Source organism: Sesamum indicum, linkage group LG3, assembly GCF_000512975.1.
Source record: "Sesamum indicum cultivar Zhongzhi No. 13 linkage group LG3, S_indicum_v1.0, whole genome shotgun sequence".
Classification (NCBI taxonomy): domain Eukaryota; kingdom Viridiplantae; phylum Streptophyta; class Magnoliopsida; order Lamiales; family Pedaliaceae; genus Sesamum; species Sesamum indicum.
This window is the reverse complement of record NC_026147.1, coordinates 5,709,875-5,726,067: the sequence shown is the minus strand read 5'-3', so window position 1 is coordinate 5,726,067 and position 16,193 is coordinate 5,709,875. Positions and strand designations below refer to the sequence as shown.

The window sequence follows — 16,193 nt, the reverse complement described above, 5'->3', positions numbered from 1 at the left end:
TGTTCAACCTCCCTCTGGTCATGGGTGGCATTTTCGTTGCAGTTGGAATAAACACAAACCCCATCCTAGGACTGAAGGAGGGGGCTGGAAGGCGACCAAATAAATAGCCTCACAGCTTATTGGTTTATCCGAAAATGCTCCTGACCGAAAAGGTTCTATGGCTCGCTCGCCTTACTCCAACGCCCCTCCAAGTAGACGAGTCCTTAGTTGACGTTCTCATACTTACTTTAATCCATTTGCTTATAAACGTTCCTATTTTTTATTTTTCTTTCTGCTACAGTTGAGATCGTCATGAATTCTCAGATCACAGCACATCTTCAATCCTTGAATAACACTGCTGGTGCAAAACCGGTTACCCCTTCTGCAGAACTAACAGCGACCCCCTCTCATGCTCGAGATGTTGAGACAACTGCTCTCATTCCGATAGATAGCGAGGAGACCCCTGAAGTGCCAGTTGACATAGGTCAAGATCCTTCAGCAGAAGATGTAGAGCGACCAGAAATTAAGCGACCTGAAGATACCAATGTAAAGAAGCAATCTCGACCTGAGGATCTTCCTACTGGCAAGCACAAAAGGCATAAAAAGCATAGAAGGCATAAGAGCAGCAGTGGGAGCTCTAAAACTTCTAAATCTGCCAAAACTAAGAGTGGGGATGAAGCCCGGGATATCGGTGTGCTAACTGTGGCGGCTGCTGATGAACGCCTCAATTATCACCTTCTTAAGGAGGTGACCGATTGGTGGAAAGATGCTCGCAAAGAGCTGAAATGCAATCATCATAAGACGGAAAAGCTGGAGGGGGAGCGCTACGTCCCCAAGTGGAACATTTCGGGCAAGAGTTCTGTACTGTATGGGGGACGCTGGTCAAGCCTCTTGGGAGATATACAAGAATATCATCCTCCCTCGCGATCAGGCATCCGTGCTGACACTGTCCCACACTCGCATTGAGGAACATTTGGCCCACGCTTTAATGCAGGTATGTATTTCTGACTTACACGTGTAATGCATTCCTCACACATATCTGATGTGATTTCTATTGCAGGCTGCGACCCTCTCTCACAACATGGCTTTGAAATGCACTAGCCACCGGAAAAATCACTTGATCGCTAACAGAAAGCTAGAGGACCTCCGAAAAGAGTTTGTTGAGAAGGAGTCTAAAGAGGTAACCTTGGTCACAGAAAATGAGGGCCTCAAGAGCCAGATATCCGAGCTTCAGGCAGAAATGGAAAGGGTTAGGGGCAAAGCCTTTTCTGACGGTCGTAGGGAGGGTGTGCTCGCTGGTCGTGAGGAAGGATCGGGAGAAAGCTACGAGGCTGGACGCCTTGACGGCATTGAAGAGGGTAAGTTTGATCGAATTCATATTGAAGAGCACAAGAGGCTGCTTGCTGAAGCGCGACTGCACGCTGCTCGTGATTTTCTCAAATCTACCACTTTCCAAACGACAGTAGAAATGAAGCTGCAAACTTCTTCAACGACGGCTTCAACACTTGCAAAGCCCAATCAAACACCCTTGGTGCCTTCTCTGAAGGCTTCGATCAAGACTGCTTGGACCCTGCTCTGGATAAGAACCTCCAACCTTACAAGGATGCCCCTGCTCTCTCAGATGAAGGAAGCAAGTTCGATATTCTGCTTAATGACTTGGTGATGTGACGATCTCAAACTCTTCTAACAGAATCCCTTTTGTGCAGATCAATTCTTTTTAGATCACTTTAGGATTGTTTTTTCATATGAGCTACAGCCAATGTAATCCTTAGAAGGAATCTTTTTGTAATTTCTAACCGCACCCGATACTCGTGGATTTTCTTATCCGTCTTTTAATGCAAGGCATTTTTTTCTCGCAATACCATGCATCTCTTTCGATGTGTATAGTCTTTTAGATCGCATATTCTTTCTCAGGCCCTTAATGCATAGTTCATCACTCTCAGATCGCACGTTTGAAACAGTTGGTCCTTTTTCTGGCACCTTAATATGCAGTGCATCTTTTTTAGATCGCACATTTAAAAGAATTGGCTTTTTTCAGGTACCTTAATATGTAGTGCATCTTTTTCCGATCGCACATTTAAAAGAGTTGGCCTATTTCAGGCACCTTAATATGCAGTGCATCTTTTTCAAACTGCACATTTAAAAGAATTGGCCTTTTTCAGGCACCTTAATATGCAATGCATCTTTTTCAGATCGCACATTTAAGAGAATTAGCCTTTTATAGGCACCTTAATATGCAGTGCATCTTTTTCAGATCGCACATTTGAAAGAATTGGCCTTTTTCAGGCACCTTAATATGTAGTGCATCTTTTTTAGATCGCACGTTTAAAAGAGTTAGCCTTTTTTAGGCACCATAATATTTAATGCGTCTTTTTCAAAACGCACATCTTAAAGAGTTGGCCTTTTTCAGGCACCATAATATAGAGTACGTCTTTTCAGATCGCACATATAAAAGAGTTGGCTTTTTTCAAGCACAATAATATACAATGCATCTTTTTCAGATCGCACATTTAAAAGAGTTGGCCTTTTTCAGGCACCATAATATATAGTGCATCTTTTTCAGATTGCACATCTTAACGAGTTGGCCTTTTCCAGGGACCATAATATACAAAAATTTGAGGAGATCCTATCTAAGTTAATTTACAAATAAGCTAGCCTTTTCCAGGCTTAAGACAAGAGTTGATGGCCTTTCACAGGCTCAAGACAAGAGTTGATGGCCTTTCATAGACACCCAAAATTGCTTCACGCATAATACTTCTTCAAGTCTGTATGTTCCACGATCGCGGAAGATCCTTCCCTTGCATGTCTTGTAATTTGTAAGTTCCTTTCTTTTTTATCTCCACCACTTTGTACGGACCATCCCAAGCAGGATCGAGCTTTTCCACATGCTTCGATGCTTCGACCTTCTTTAGTACCAAGTCTCCTACCTGCAGCTGACGTGGTTTTAGCCATTGGTCGTGGTTCTTCATGATCATCCCTTTGTGATGTAGTATTCTGGCGTAGGTTGCGTTCCTCTTCTCTTCAATGACCATAAGGTCGAACTCCCTCTCATGGAGATTTGTTTCTGGATCGTATGCTAAGATCCTCTGCGATTCCTTGCCAATTTCTGCAGGAATAATGGCTTCAGTTCCATAGACTAAGCAGAAAGGGGACTCACATGTCGCGGTTCTTGTGGTCATTCAATAGGCCCATAGGACTCCTGGAAACTCTTCGGTCCACGATCCCTTTACTTCAATTCGCCTCTTCAAGTATTGGAGTATGGTTCAATTGGTCATCTCTGTTTGTCCATTTGCCTGAGGGTGAGCTACAGTAGTGAAGTGTTGCGCGATCTTCAGCTCCTTGCACCATTCCACGATCCGTTTTCCTTGGAACTGAGTTCCATTATCGGAGATCAACACCCTAGGGACCCCAAACCTACAAATGATGTTTTTCCATATAAAGTTGATCATCTCCTTCTTAGAAATCTTTGCGACTGCTTCTGCCTTCACCCATTTAGAGAAATATTCGACTGCTACAATGATAAATTTCTTCTGACCCTGGGCAGGGGGAAATAGCCCCACTATATCTATCCCCCATTGATTGAATGGACAAACTATCTTAATCGGCTCTAAGGGAGAAGCTGGTCGATCTATCAGTGACGCATACCTTTGGCAACTGTCGCACTTCTTAACAAACTCCTTTGCGTGTTTCACCATAAAAGGCCAAAAATACCCTTGCTTCATGACCTTTTGCACCAGGAACCTTACTCCAGAATAATTGCCGCAGCTGCCTGTATTTCCCTCAATACATATTCTGCTCGCTCAGGATTCAAGCACTTCAGCAATGGTCCATCCACAGTTCTCTTGTATAGCTGTCCTGAAATAATGGTGAAACAAATCGCATAAAATTTGATTCTCTTTGCTCGAACAGGGTCGGAAGGCAAGGTACCATCCTGCAAATATCCCACGATCTCGTCCTTCCAAGATTTGGACTCCTCGACTAAGTTCACGTACACGCTCTTTCCGATCGCAGCTCTCTCTCGCACCAACGCTGTGATTTTGCGATCTCTAATCCCAGACATGGTTGCTCCAAACTTCGATAATGCATCTGCCTCATCATTTTCATTGCGGGGGATTTGCTGGATCGTGCAGCTATAGAACCTGCCCATCCACCCTTGCACGATCTCTTTGTAAGAGACCATCGTCCTTTCTCGCGTTTCATAAGTTCCCTCTACTTGCATAGCGACCAATTGGAAATCTGTGAATACCTCTAAGTCCTTGGCTCCTGTCTCATGCGCTAGCTCCAGTCCTAAGATCATGGCCTCATATTCTGCTTCGTTGTTGGTGACTGAAAAGAATAGCTTCGCTACAACTTCGATCTCGATTCTTTCAGGACCTTGAATCCAAATTCCTGCTCCTCTGTTACTAGCGTTTGAAGACCCATCTACATGCAGCATCCACTTTCCCTTAGATTCCTCGGCTGGATCCCCCATTAATTCGACCATGAAATCTGCCACTACTTGTGCTTTTTGTGCGACCCTGGCTCGGTAGTCTATGTCATATTTCCCCAACTCTATTGCCCATTTCACTAACCTTCCAGAACCCTCGGGACGTGTCATGACGTGCTTCAATGGATGATTTGTAAGCACAACGATCTTGTGGGACTGAAAGTAAGGTCGAAGTTTCCTTGCGGTAACGACCAACGCAAGTGCCAATCTCTCCATCTCGAAGTATCGTTTCTCCGCTCCTTGCAGCATCTTGCTAACATAGTATATAGGATTCTGGCTTCGTCCTTCCTCTCGAACCAGGACTGAACTCACCGTATTCTCCGACACTGCCATATATAAAAGCAGTTCCTCTCCTTCCCTTGGGTTAGCCAACAACCGGGGTTTTACCAAATAATATTTTAGATCTTGTAAAGTTTTTTCACATTCATCATCCGATTGGAAATCCTTTCTTTTTCTCAACACTTTGAAAAATGGTAAACTTCTATCAGCAGACCGCGAAATAAACCGATTCTGGGATGCGAATCTTACTTGTTAGTTTTTGGACTTCTTTGATTGTGGTCGGGGATCGCAACTTCTGGATAGCCTCAATCTTCTCCGGGTTGGCTTCGATCCCACGCTTGCTGACCATGTATCCCAAAAATTTTCCTCCTCCTACCCCAAAGGTGTATTTGTCTGGATTCAACTTCATCCCGAAAGACCTCATTATGTCAAAGGCTTGCTTCAGGTGCTCGAGGTAGCTATTTGCTTTCTTGCTCTTTACGAGCATATCATTAACATACACTTCCATTGACTTCCCTATCAATTGGTTGAACATCTTGTTTACTAACCGTTGGTAGGTAGCCCCAGCGTTCTTCAATCTGAATGGCATCACATTGTAACAGTAGATTCCACCTTCCGTTATGAAAGAAGTTTTATCGCGATCTTCTTTTGCCATAAAAATTTGATGGTACCCTTGATAGGCATCCATCATCGAGAACATTTCAAACCCGGCTGTGGAGTCCACTAGGGTGTCTATTCGAGGTAGGGGGTAAGGATCCCTTAGACATGCCTTGTTTAAATCCGTGAAGTCCGTGCACATGCGCCATTTCCCAGAAGCTTTTGGGACTACAACCACGTCCGAAAGCCACTCGGTGTATTGAATCTTTGATACATATCCGGCCTTCAACAACTTGTTGACCTCCTGCTCAATGATCTGGTTCTTCACTACTCCAAACGACCTTTTCTTCTGTCGGACGCGTCGCGCAGCTAGATCGACGTTGAGCCTGTGTACGATCAGCTCAAGGTTGATACCTTTGAAATCAGATGAACTCCAAGCGAACATATCCATGTTCTCCCTTAAGAATTCGATCATTGTTGTTTCTAGCCCTCCTATATGGACTCCTATCTTGATGGTTTTCATTTGGTCCCCGATCACGAGCTCGACCGCCTTGTATTCCTCGCTTGGTTTCATGCGCTCTGCCTCATATGGTCGCGGTTCCGGATTTCCCTCGCCTTTTTGTTTCTTCCCCTTGGTGCCTATCACAGACAGATTGTAGCACCTTTTGGCCTCCTGACGATCGCACACGACCTCGCCCACACCATTCTTTGTTGGGAACTTCATTTTCATGTGGTAAGTTGATACGACAGACCTGAAGAGGTTCAAACCTGGCCTTCTTAGTATCACATTGTAGGCAAATGGTGTATCCACCACTAGGAATTTTACCATCACTGTCTGGCGCCTTGGCTCGACTCCTAAGGAAACCGGCAGGTTTAGGGTCCCTAAAGATGCGACCTCGCCGCCTCCAAAACCCACCAATGGCGTCCTCACAGGCTCTAACTCAACATTGTCTAACCCCATTTTCCTCACGATATCTAAAAATATTATATCCGCTGAGCTTCCATTATCTACTAACACCTTATGTACTGTGAAATTTGCGACATCCATTTTTTATGACCATAGGGTCATTCTGCTGATCCACCTCATGGGGCCTATCCTTGCTGTTGAATGATATCTCTTCCTCCTCGCACACATTCAGGACAAACTCGCGACCTCGACCCGAGTAACTTGCTCTCTCGCATTGCTTTCTCTTCCTTTTGGAATCCCTTGCACTTGGTCCCCCGGCTATCGTATTTATTACTCCTTTCACAGGGGCATTATCCCTGTTAGCGAGCGCATCTGTTCGCGGGTTATTTGGATAGCGATCCCTACTCCTTGACCGGCTCCTTTGCTCATTATGCTTGGCCTTGCTTTCATTTGTAACATAATCCCTGAAGTATCCCTGCCTGACCAGCCTTTCGATTTCATCCTTCAATTGGAAACAATCTTCCGTGTCGTGACCTTTCTCCCAATAAAACCTGCAATACTTGTTAGAGAATTTTTTAGAAGGTGTATAACTGGTATGACGAGGCCACTTTAACACATCCGCGTTCTCCACCAACATTAATGCTTTAGATCGAGTCATTCCCAGCGGAGTGTAATTGTGGAACTTCGGCTTATAAAGTGGTTCCTTCCCTTTATCTGGTTTACTACTACCGCCCTCTTTGCGCTCCCTCGTTCTTGAAAAACCTCGATCTTGGAGTCTGGTTCTCCATTCCCCGTCTTTCATCGCATTCATTTCCTCTTCATCTATGTATTTTTGTGCCATAGCCATCAACTGCTCTACATCTGTGGGCGGGTTGCGCGCTAACGCCGACGCTAATGGTCCTTTCTTTAATCCATGAATCAATATGCTTACCATCATGTCTATTCTCAGGTCTTGGACCTCCAGCGTTTCATTGTTAAATGTACCCATAAATTTCTTAAGCGGCTCGCTCTCTCCTTGACGGATGGTAAATAAATGAGTAGCTGACCTTTTTTGCTTCCTCTTGCTCGCAAAATGAAAGCTGAATTTTTGCGTCAATTGCTCGTAAGTTTCTATGCTTCCACTTGGGAGGCTAGTGAACCATTCCTGCGCTTTACCTGCAAGAGTGGTTACGAATAATTTAGCCATAATTGGACCAGACTGTCCATATAAGTTCATCACCAACTCGAATGCTGCCATGTGCTCCAACGGGTCCTTCGTCCCATCATATTTCTAAGATTCGGCATCCTGAAACCAAGCTCGACCACCTGGGTGAGTATTTTGTTGTTGAATGGAGAACTTCGGTTATGTGCAACTATCTCCCCACGCGTCTTGAGTTCCTCGATCTGCTTTTCTAGAAGTCGTATTTGCTCACATTATCGACCTCGGCTTTCGATATAGCTGGCTCTCGTGCCTTAATCTTTCCTCTATTGCTAGATCCCGCCTCTGAGGTTGCAAGTCCTCGTGTCTGCTCTTGATCCCTTCGGCTCGCCACCTCTATCGTTCTTTCGACCTTTTCACGAAACAGTTGCCTCCTCACTGCTTCATTTACCATCGGAATCGCAGTTCGCCTTTCGTATGCGACGATCGCATTCCTTTCAGCTTCCTCCATCATCCTTTGTAACTCTCCTTTTGTTATTTGTATCATAGGACTTCCTTGTTCCGCCACTTTCTCCCTGGTGTACACATTCCTCCTCGAAGATCCTTCCATCTCCAAACTGGCGATCCTCAGGTTCCCATAGACGGCGCCAACTGATCGAGCTCGAAATAAGCGACCGCGGTTGTTGATCGTATTCGGCCACATATCCTCACCAGATCCAGTGTTTTGGCCCTGAGAATTGAAGCACGAACGTGAAGCTCGTCGGGTGGGTCCCCGACTATGACCCTCCAGTGCTCAAGTTAGGTTAATCAAGGTAAAAATGTGCGAATTCAGATAGTAGGTCGCAAGTAAATAGACAACAGTTACCTCTGAAAATGACGAGTAGGGGTATTTATAGTTCCATGTGTGTACGGTGGGTTGGGCCACACGTCATCATCTGGGTGCTTGCATATCCAATTGGACGGTTATCATCGTGTCGGGTCCTCATTTTTTTGGGCGGGTTCTATCCGACCCATTTCAGCAGGGCACGGGTCAAGCATGGTCAGATTACTGAAATGCCCCTCATTAAGGGTATTTTTGTCAAATTTGGGCTTCCCCCATCACTATACAAGCGTATTTATGAAGGCTAATATTGAAATTATAATTTTGTCCTCGAATTAATTATCAACACGTGTTTATGGTGTTGTGGTTATGGGCAACTTGGTAATTTGCTGGGTAGGCTAAAAATATATGCTTCCTTTGGTCCTTTTTTATTATGAAAAGCCTGTTTTGCCCTTTTATGTCCTTTCGTCTTCTGTCCCCGATAAAAGAAAGTAACCGTATGAATTTCTAACTTAGATTAGATTTAATTGGTACTCATTATATGACGTGTGTTATGTTATACACAGAAGATTATTTTAAAATATATGTAGATGGTTTCATGCATATCACTGCCAAACTAATTCTTTTGTAAATACAGAATTGTGTAATTAATTTTTTGAGATAGACCATAAAACGTACAAATAACTTCAAGACTAATTTTAAAGTAAAAAAAAGAATTGTCTTGATAAGGTGAAATGAGTGAAAAATATCAATGATGATCAAAAGAGATTATTAAATTTAATTTTTTAAGGGCTCATTATAAATAATACGTCATATAGTTAGGGTTAATCACACTTAAATCTCTTTCTGAAAATATGAGATTATATTTTTCTGCAAAAAGAAAAATCAAAATTATATTTACACCCCGTCTAAAAATTCTCTATTTACACATGAGCAATTTCCGTTAGTGTTTTGACATAAAATATTAAAGTCAACAACAAAAGTTACATAAATTTTTAATTTTGCCCTTTATTTAAGAGAATGATGTATTTTATATTTATAAGGGGATAAATGTAATATATATATATGTAGAGTGATGTTGATATTATTACATTTTTCTTTATAAATACAAAATTATTATATGAAAATGCTAAATGAGAGATGAAATTAAAAATTTATGTATATTTTTTTTTTTTTTGTAACGACAATATCTTTTTATCAAATCTTTACAAAAAAGGAGCCAAGTGTAAATAAAAATTTTTAGAGGGGGTGTAAGTATAATTTTAAATTTTTTTAGAAAAAAGTATAATTTTATATTTTTAAAAGGGTCTAGATGTAATTAACCCTATACTAATATAAAAGAAAACCCTTTTATTGTACCAACTTTTGAATACTCAAATTTATTCTTTTGATTCATCTCTTTCTTATAAAAAAAAAATTGGGTCAGAATAGTAATTTTATTTTTTTTAATAATTTCACAATTATAATTTTTTTCTCTCACCAACTCCATTGTTTCTCACACATAAAACTTCTTCATATTTCTTTTCTTTACAATTTTTTTAATTTTTATTAAGTTGATGATTATAATATTTTTTTTTTCTCTTACCTCACGTGTTTTTCTCTTAACATACTTTTTTTCTTTTTAATTCTCGGGCCATGATTGTTGTTTTTACAAAAGAAATTCTCTGTATCTCACATCATAATTCTTTTTTATATTATCGAGGGTACAACGACATCGAATATGTTAAATAGAATAAAATTACAATAAGATATAGAATAGAAAATCCAATCCATACTTGTTCCTTCATGACCTATAATTTGCCCTCAACTGAATTTAATGTCTTACGCAGTTACCGGAGAGGTGTAGAGTGAATTTTCTTATAGCATTCATTGAGAAAGAAATGAAGGAGACAAAGCAGACAAACATGAATTCAGAGACCAGAGTTTCAGGAAATCTCAACACTTTCTATAGATGAACTTCATTTACTGGTAATGAGAAACAGCAGTTTCTTGCTACAAAAACAGATGATTACCCCGTTGTTTGTGTACGGGCGAACGAAAATGTATCTTGACAATTGTTGGAATAGTCAGTTTCGTCCACAACGTCGGCTGATGAGCTAGTTTGCAGCAGCACAATGTAGGGCGTATTCGACCAAGCACTCGCTCCGGGGCTGATGATGCCTCAGTTGCCATGCCTGCAGATTCATTGGATTTTGGTTTCACTCAAGTATTAATCATCAATGTTGGAGTTCCCTCATCAAAACTATGCGGAGAAGTTCCGTATTACCTTGCGGAAAGGAAACATGGCAGTTCTCCAACAATGAAATTTTGAGTGCTCCTTTCGACTCCTAACAACAGAGAACAATGCAGAGAACAGTCGTTTCAAGCATAAATAGATGATGATTGTCATTTCTAAACATAGTACGTTCAAGTAATCAAGATTCTCATTAAGGATGTAAGTTTTGTATTCAAGATTCTTAAAACATACCCCGGTTTACTTTCGGGCTTGAAGGAGACTGAATTTGGACAACCTTTGTCAATTTGCTTGGTCAATGGATAAGCTCCTGACTGATCCCCTCTTGCGGTGCTATCTTGCAAGAAGTCATTGCGTGTACTCACTCCAATGCTTAAAGCATTTCCATTGTTGCTTCTTATGGTCCTGAAAAGCTCCTTTCCACGGCAACATGTATGTGAGACTTGAGACGTCCAATCAGAGGAACACGTTTCAACATATTTGTCCCTTGTTATGACTGCTGTTGGAGTTGAGTCAGAGGTTTCTGAAGCATTGCTTGTACTTTCTGCAGAAAACTGTGACCTCAGATGCACTCTGCGTGAGCAACTGAAAAGACTGAAATACGGTTTCTTGAACTTCACGTCTTTGTTTGACGCATTACATGCAAGGTTTATTCTTAGTTCCACGTTATGACCGAGCATATGTTGAAGTGCACCAGCAATCATTTTCCACGACTTTTCTGCTTTAGATACATAGTCAGGATGATCAAACTCCAATTCAGCCACTGCTATACCTGCATATAGAGCAAGAATCCGTCACATTCCAGAACCATAGATGCAACGTGTATGCATAATGAAGACGATCAAACTTCAATTACACATCTAAGCTATTCTAACAGTGAATTTTATTTTTGCTAAAGCAAATGGTGTTACAGACACGTCCTTCAAACTTAGATCGCCTTTACTTTGTAAACCATTTTCAAGTTTTACCGAAGTGGGATGCTAGATATGCAAGTGGAATCAAGTTCGACCACAGTTAGGTTACCTTGGGAGAGATGAATAGACACCAACTTTCCCCGTTTTAGAAGGAATTTCTTGAGAGAACTTGATGTGCACATTCCAATAGCTCTCATCCAGATCAACTCCAAGATTTCCTTATCATCCTGTGTTCCTATTTTCCGAGATCCAACATCCTCACAAGCAAATGCGATAGGGAGCTTCAAACTCTCGCCGGTTGATGATCTGCTGTGAAAGTCACCATCTGCAAAGTAGAACTTGCCTGAGGTAGTACAATAAAGAATTTTGTACAACCGACCAGCAGTTATGTCCTAAAAATTACGACTAAAAGAGTTTCCAGGGTTGTTCTAACCTTGTGGGTGTAATGTTTTCATGCTCAACCTCGCATCACTCACATCACGCAAAGATCCTGGAGAGCTTAGCTGGAGAAGAGCTACGGTGAGCCATGTTGTCTGATTCTTTGACATTCTCAACTGTTTCTCAGTATCTGAGAGTACTTTCAGCGCGTGACTTAGTTGCTGCATGTCAGCTTCAGCTGCAGGCATGATAAAAAATATTTGTGAAGCAAGCCACTGAAAAGAATGCTTGGAAAACTTCACATGTTATCAATTTAAGCACCAGTTGGAATGAATCATCCTATCACCAAAAATTGCAAAGAACCAGAAAGCAAAGGCGTTAAGTTGCAAGCACTTATATAAACCAAGGACAGTTATTTGGAACATACAATTATCTGTTCCGAAAAGCTTCCTTCTGACCTCAGAAACACCGTCTGGACATTTCCCAGCAAGAATGTCCATTATGAGATTTGCCAATTGTGCTATCAGCTGCAAAGGATCTATTCTTGATCTCATTAGCTCTCTGGCCCTTTTTACTGTATTTGAAGCGTCGGAAGACAACGCAAGATATAGTAAATCAAGCAATTCATCATCAGAAACAACTCCGTTCTGCAACAATTAACATCAAGTGAGACTTGGGATCAGAATGGTTTTGCAAGTTAAAATGAATCAGAAGAATTATTTAAAACTTACTACTTCATAAACCAATGGCACAGTTATCTTCTTTCCAAGCAGACTCAGCTGATCAAGCATCATATCTGCATCCCGAAGTGAACCATTCGATTTATTTGCTATGAAGTTTAAAGCATCCTCATCAAAGTCAAGACCTTCTTGAACACATATTTTCCGCAACCTGCTGCTGATATCAGCTTCTTTGACCTTTTGGAAAAGATATCTTTGAGACTTTGATACAGCACTATGGGGAAGCTTATCAAGGTAAGGAGTGACCATTATGAAGACAACATGTTGAGGAAGCCCCTCAAGGCCGTTCAATATAATTGCCCATGTTTCTCGGTGCAACAGGTGGCACTCCTCAAAAACATAAACCTTAAATCGAGAGGAAACTGGAGAAGCCCCTGCATTCTTAATAAACGATCCACACCTTTGAATTCTATTGATTCTCACTGAGTCCACTTCTTTAACATCCCTACTCTTTCCAGAGAAGAACGAAATACATTCTTGGCACAAGCCACACTGTCCTGTAATCTCAGGAGAAAGACAATTTAACGCAGCAGCAAATATTCTTGAAGCAGATGTTTTTCCAGTTCCACGGGGCCCATGGAAGAGATATAAGGAACTTATCTGCCTACTAGAGATTGCACTCAACAGAGAGGTTGCTACTGTATTCTGCCCAACTAATTCGCCGAATGATTTTGGCATAAACTTTTGGCAGAGATTTCTAGGACTTCCCATGTATGGACTAACTCCTTCACGATTGTGCTTCCAGTCCATGCTCTCCCTAGTTGCCAGTACTTGGCCAGCATTCTCTAACAAAAGAGGCTGTTCCTCAACATCAGCAAGAATACTTGGTTCTCTAAATTTGGCAGTTCTTGACCAGCAGCTACCTATTCCGCATCCTTGATGACAAGACTCCATCAAACTAACGTCTTCATTTCTATACAATGACATTCCCTGACTTGAACGTTCCTTTGTAGCTTCAGGAATAGACAAGCATGGACTTGATGCACGGCTCGAAACATCACCAGCTGTTACTCTAGACAATCCTTCAAGCTTCCGATGCCAGATTTTGCATTTTGACCCACCACGACGCCTCTTTTCAGCTAGCTTTGGTATCTCATCTGGTTCGTTGCAGGAACCTGAACCCTCGATGCAGTCACCCGAAGCTGTCACACGGGTGAATTCCAATCCTTTATCATCATAATCTTTGCAATGTCGCTCACTCAATGTTTTCTCATTACACCCCATGTCCAGGTTAACGGGATGTGAACCCGAGCCTCCAACATGAAATGACCTTTGAGGTGTAGAACCTGCGTTTCCAACCGTGCCCCCAATTGTTTCAGGAGAAACCAACCTTGGATTACAATGTCTTGAACCATAATATAATTCGTGGTCACTCACATGTTGCTCCTCCTCCCTTCTACATCCTGGGACATTGTTATCAGTTGTGCCTCTGCGGAAACTATTTTCAAATCCTAAAGTGATCCCATTGATGGAATTTGTTTCCCAGTTCACATTGTCAACCAAGGCAGAAAATTTGCTCATAGAGTTGGTAGATGGATCCCTAAGAGACCTCACTCTCCTGAGTGCTACCAGTGTTCTTGATATAGGAACATCAACAGAATGCCGCCGGCCATCCATTTCTTTGAGTAACAAAATGAAAACTATCACAGACTTAAGAACATTTGATAGCTAGGAACCATCAAGGTGAACTGCAATATCAACCTGGAAAACACCAAAACTAGGCATTCAGAAGGACATTGTGTAATTTGAACCTCATTCTTTCCACCCAAAAACAAGATTCCCAAGAGAAATAAAGAAAAAGTATGGAAAATATAATCTTCAAATCTTTCAAGATTGGAATTTTGAGCATGCATATCCAGACTACTGAAGAAGTTGGCTGTAAAACTGTAGGAAAGTAGAAAGAAAAACAAGTGAAACTTCAAAAATTATATTCCTCCAGAAAATGGGATTTTCATGGCAAACCAAAACTGTGCTCATTCAGTTTTCAAAAAGCCTTTATTAGTCACCCAGTAGCATCACAATGGCAATGTACTACTTTCTGGGATTTCTTTAGGAGCACCTGAAACTCACCAAAAAGGGGAAAAATCAAAAGCAAACATGAAAGGCACGTACAAGAGGTACAGCACAACGTATCACCTTTTTTTCTCAGAGAACAACACTACAAAAAGTTGAAAACACCAGAAGTCACCATTTTCACCAGAACACACACAAACACACAAAACGGTACGCCATCACTCACCAAATACTACAAACACGCACAAAGAGATAAAAACTCAAACATAAACAAATGTTAGCATACATTAAACAACCCCCTCTCAGTCAAAAGAAAAGGAAAAAAAGAAAAGATTCTTGAAATTCGAAAACTCACACAATAATAAACAAATAGTAGACTAATATTTCTTCATTAAAATCCATACTCTAGTACCATATTATACTACTCCCTACATTGTAAGAAACAAGGTGGAAAAACGACAACTTTGAAAACAATGGAAGCAAAAAAACAACGCACAAAACCAGTGGATTGAAGAAGCAGCTACACAAACGTCGTCTCCATCCCCTTGAGATCCACAAGAAGCAAAAATTTTCAAATGGGTACGAGAATTTCGGTAGACCCACAAAGAAAAGATTGTTTTGTCTCCTGAAAAAAATCGTACTTTACCTCTATACACACACTATACACGCACTATACACACAGCCCTCGGCCTCAAGAACAGAGGTCAAGTCACGTTCTTGGAGGTGGTAATGAGTGGCGACGCAGTAAATGTCATTAATGGGGCAAAGGGTGAAATGCATGCCATCTCATTGAATTCAAACAGCTCAGTTTATTTACTTTGATTCAAATTGAAAATGAAGTGAGAGGATTATTCCAAATAGGGATTTTATTTTCAGATAAGTTTTCTTTTTTCTTTTTCTGCAGATATTCTCTTGTCATGTGTGTGATGTTTGTTTCTCTTTCTTCTGCGCTTTTGCAGAGTTTTGTTGCAGGGACTTTGGATTTTTTTTCGTATATAGTCATGGGCCTAAGTCTTGACAACTAGTACACCTATGTGGTCTTGAGGGGTAGTATGGGAATTTAATTTCTGACAGTTGCTGGTAGTTTTGGTTGGGAAAAGAGATTAATACTCTCTGTGGTGGCGCGTGCAGACACGCTCGCCGTGTCCAATGGTGTTTGATTCTTTTGGGTTCCGAACAGTAATTACTATATTAAATTAGCTGTGCAGCACGTTATTTTTTATCTATAAAATAAATAATTTTATGTTTTTAAAATTTTTAAAATATATAAACTAATATATTACATTTAAAAAAATAATAATAATTTATCATGTAAAATTTGAAAAATTGAATAAGTTAATTATCTTATCAATTGAAGAACAATTTCGGCTTCACCAGAAAATGGTGGGCCGGTGTCATTAATTGCCGTATGAATGAAGGTAGAAGGTCTTTCATTTTATATTGACTAGCTGTTACGGCACGTCGTTCTTATGTGCATATAATAAATTTTTTATGTTTTAAAATATATTATAAATAAGAAAAAAAATTATATAGATTAATACATTATATTGATAAAAGAAAGAAAGAAAAAAATAATTTATCAATTAATGTAAATTTTGAAAAGTTGAATTAGTTATTTTATCATGAAGGGCACTTTTTACTTCACAAACAAGTTGGTGCAACGATATTATTAACCGCATTTGTAAGTGTGGAACGCCTTTTCTTTTTAT

At 40.8% G+C, this 16,193-nt stretch overlaps 3 protein-coding genes across 5 annotated transcripts; all 3 read right to left on the bottom strand.

The window, feature by feature from the left end:
* LOC105157489 lies at positions 3,722 to 4,798 on the bottom strand. Its single transcript, XM_011073894.1, has one exon. The coding sequence runs from the start codon at positions 4,796 to 4,798 to the stop codon at positions 3,722 to 3,724; it is 1,077 nt and encodes a 358-aa protein (XP_011072196.1).
* LOC105157488 lies at positions 6,361 to 7,485 on the bottom strand. Its single transcript, XM_011073893.1, has one exon. It carries the CDS (start codon positions 7,483 to 7,485, stop codon positions 6,361 to 6,363), a length of 1,125 nt encoding a protein of 374 aa, XP_011072195.1.
* LOC105157316 (protein STICHEL-like 2) lies at positions 9,958 to 15,458 on the bottom strand. 3 transcript variants are annotated; one of them, XM_011073707.2, is made up of 8 exons: positions 14,981 to 15,458; positions 12,463 to 14,172; positions 12,159 to 12,378; positions 11,787 to 11,969; positions 11,463 to 11,678; positions 10,674 to 11,211; positions 10,473 to 10,533; positions 9,958 to 10,380 (listed from the first exon to the last, which is right to left on the bottom strand). In XM_011073707.2, the coding sequence occupies exons 2-8, from the start codon at positions 14,086 to 14,088 to the stop codon at positions 10,303 to 10,305; spliced, it is 2,922 nt and encodes a 973-aa protein (XP_011072009.1). In that variant the 5' UTR covers positions 14,089 to 14,172; positions 14,981 to 15,458; the 3' UTR covers positions 9,958 to 10,302. The 3 variants fall into 3 exon arrangements, with proteins under 3 accessions (XP_011072009.1, XP_011072010.1, XP_020547957.1); XM_011073708.2 differs by having other exon boundaries at positions 15,131 to 15,458; XM_020692298.1 differs by lacking the exon at positions 14,981 to 15,458 and adding an exon at positions 14,608 to 14,740.

What these genes read in the sequence shown, in the direction of transcription:
- LOC105157489 (XM_011073894.1), bottom strand. Translation starts at nt 4,798, where the DNA reads ATGGCAGTGTCGGAGAATACGGTGAGTTCAGTCCTGGTTCGAGAGGAA.
- LOC105157316 (XM_011073707.2), bottom strand. Translation starts at nt 14,088, where the DNA reads ATGGATGGCCGGCGGCATTCTGTTGATGTTCCTATATCAAGAACACTG. An exon ending in AAGCCCGAAAGTAAACCGGG is followed by an intron (nt 10,534 to 10,673) that starts GTATGTTTTAAG and finishes CTCTGTTGTTAG; the next exon opens with GAGTCGAAAGGAGCACTCAA. An exon ending in CCATGTTTCCTTTCCGCAAG is followed by an intron (nt 10,381 to 10,472) that starts GTAATACGGAAC and finishes ATGAATCTGCAG; the next exon opens with GCATGGCAACTGAGGCATCA.
- LOC105157488 (XM_011073893.1), bottom strand. Translation starts at nt 7,485, where the DNA reads ATGGCAGCATTCGAGTTGGTGATGAACTTATATGGACAGTCTGGTCCA.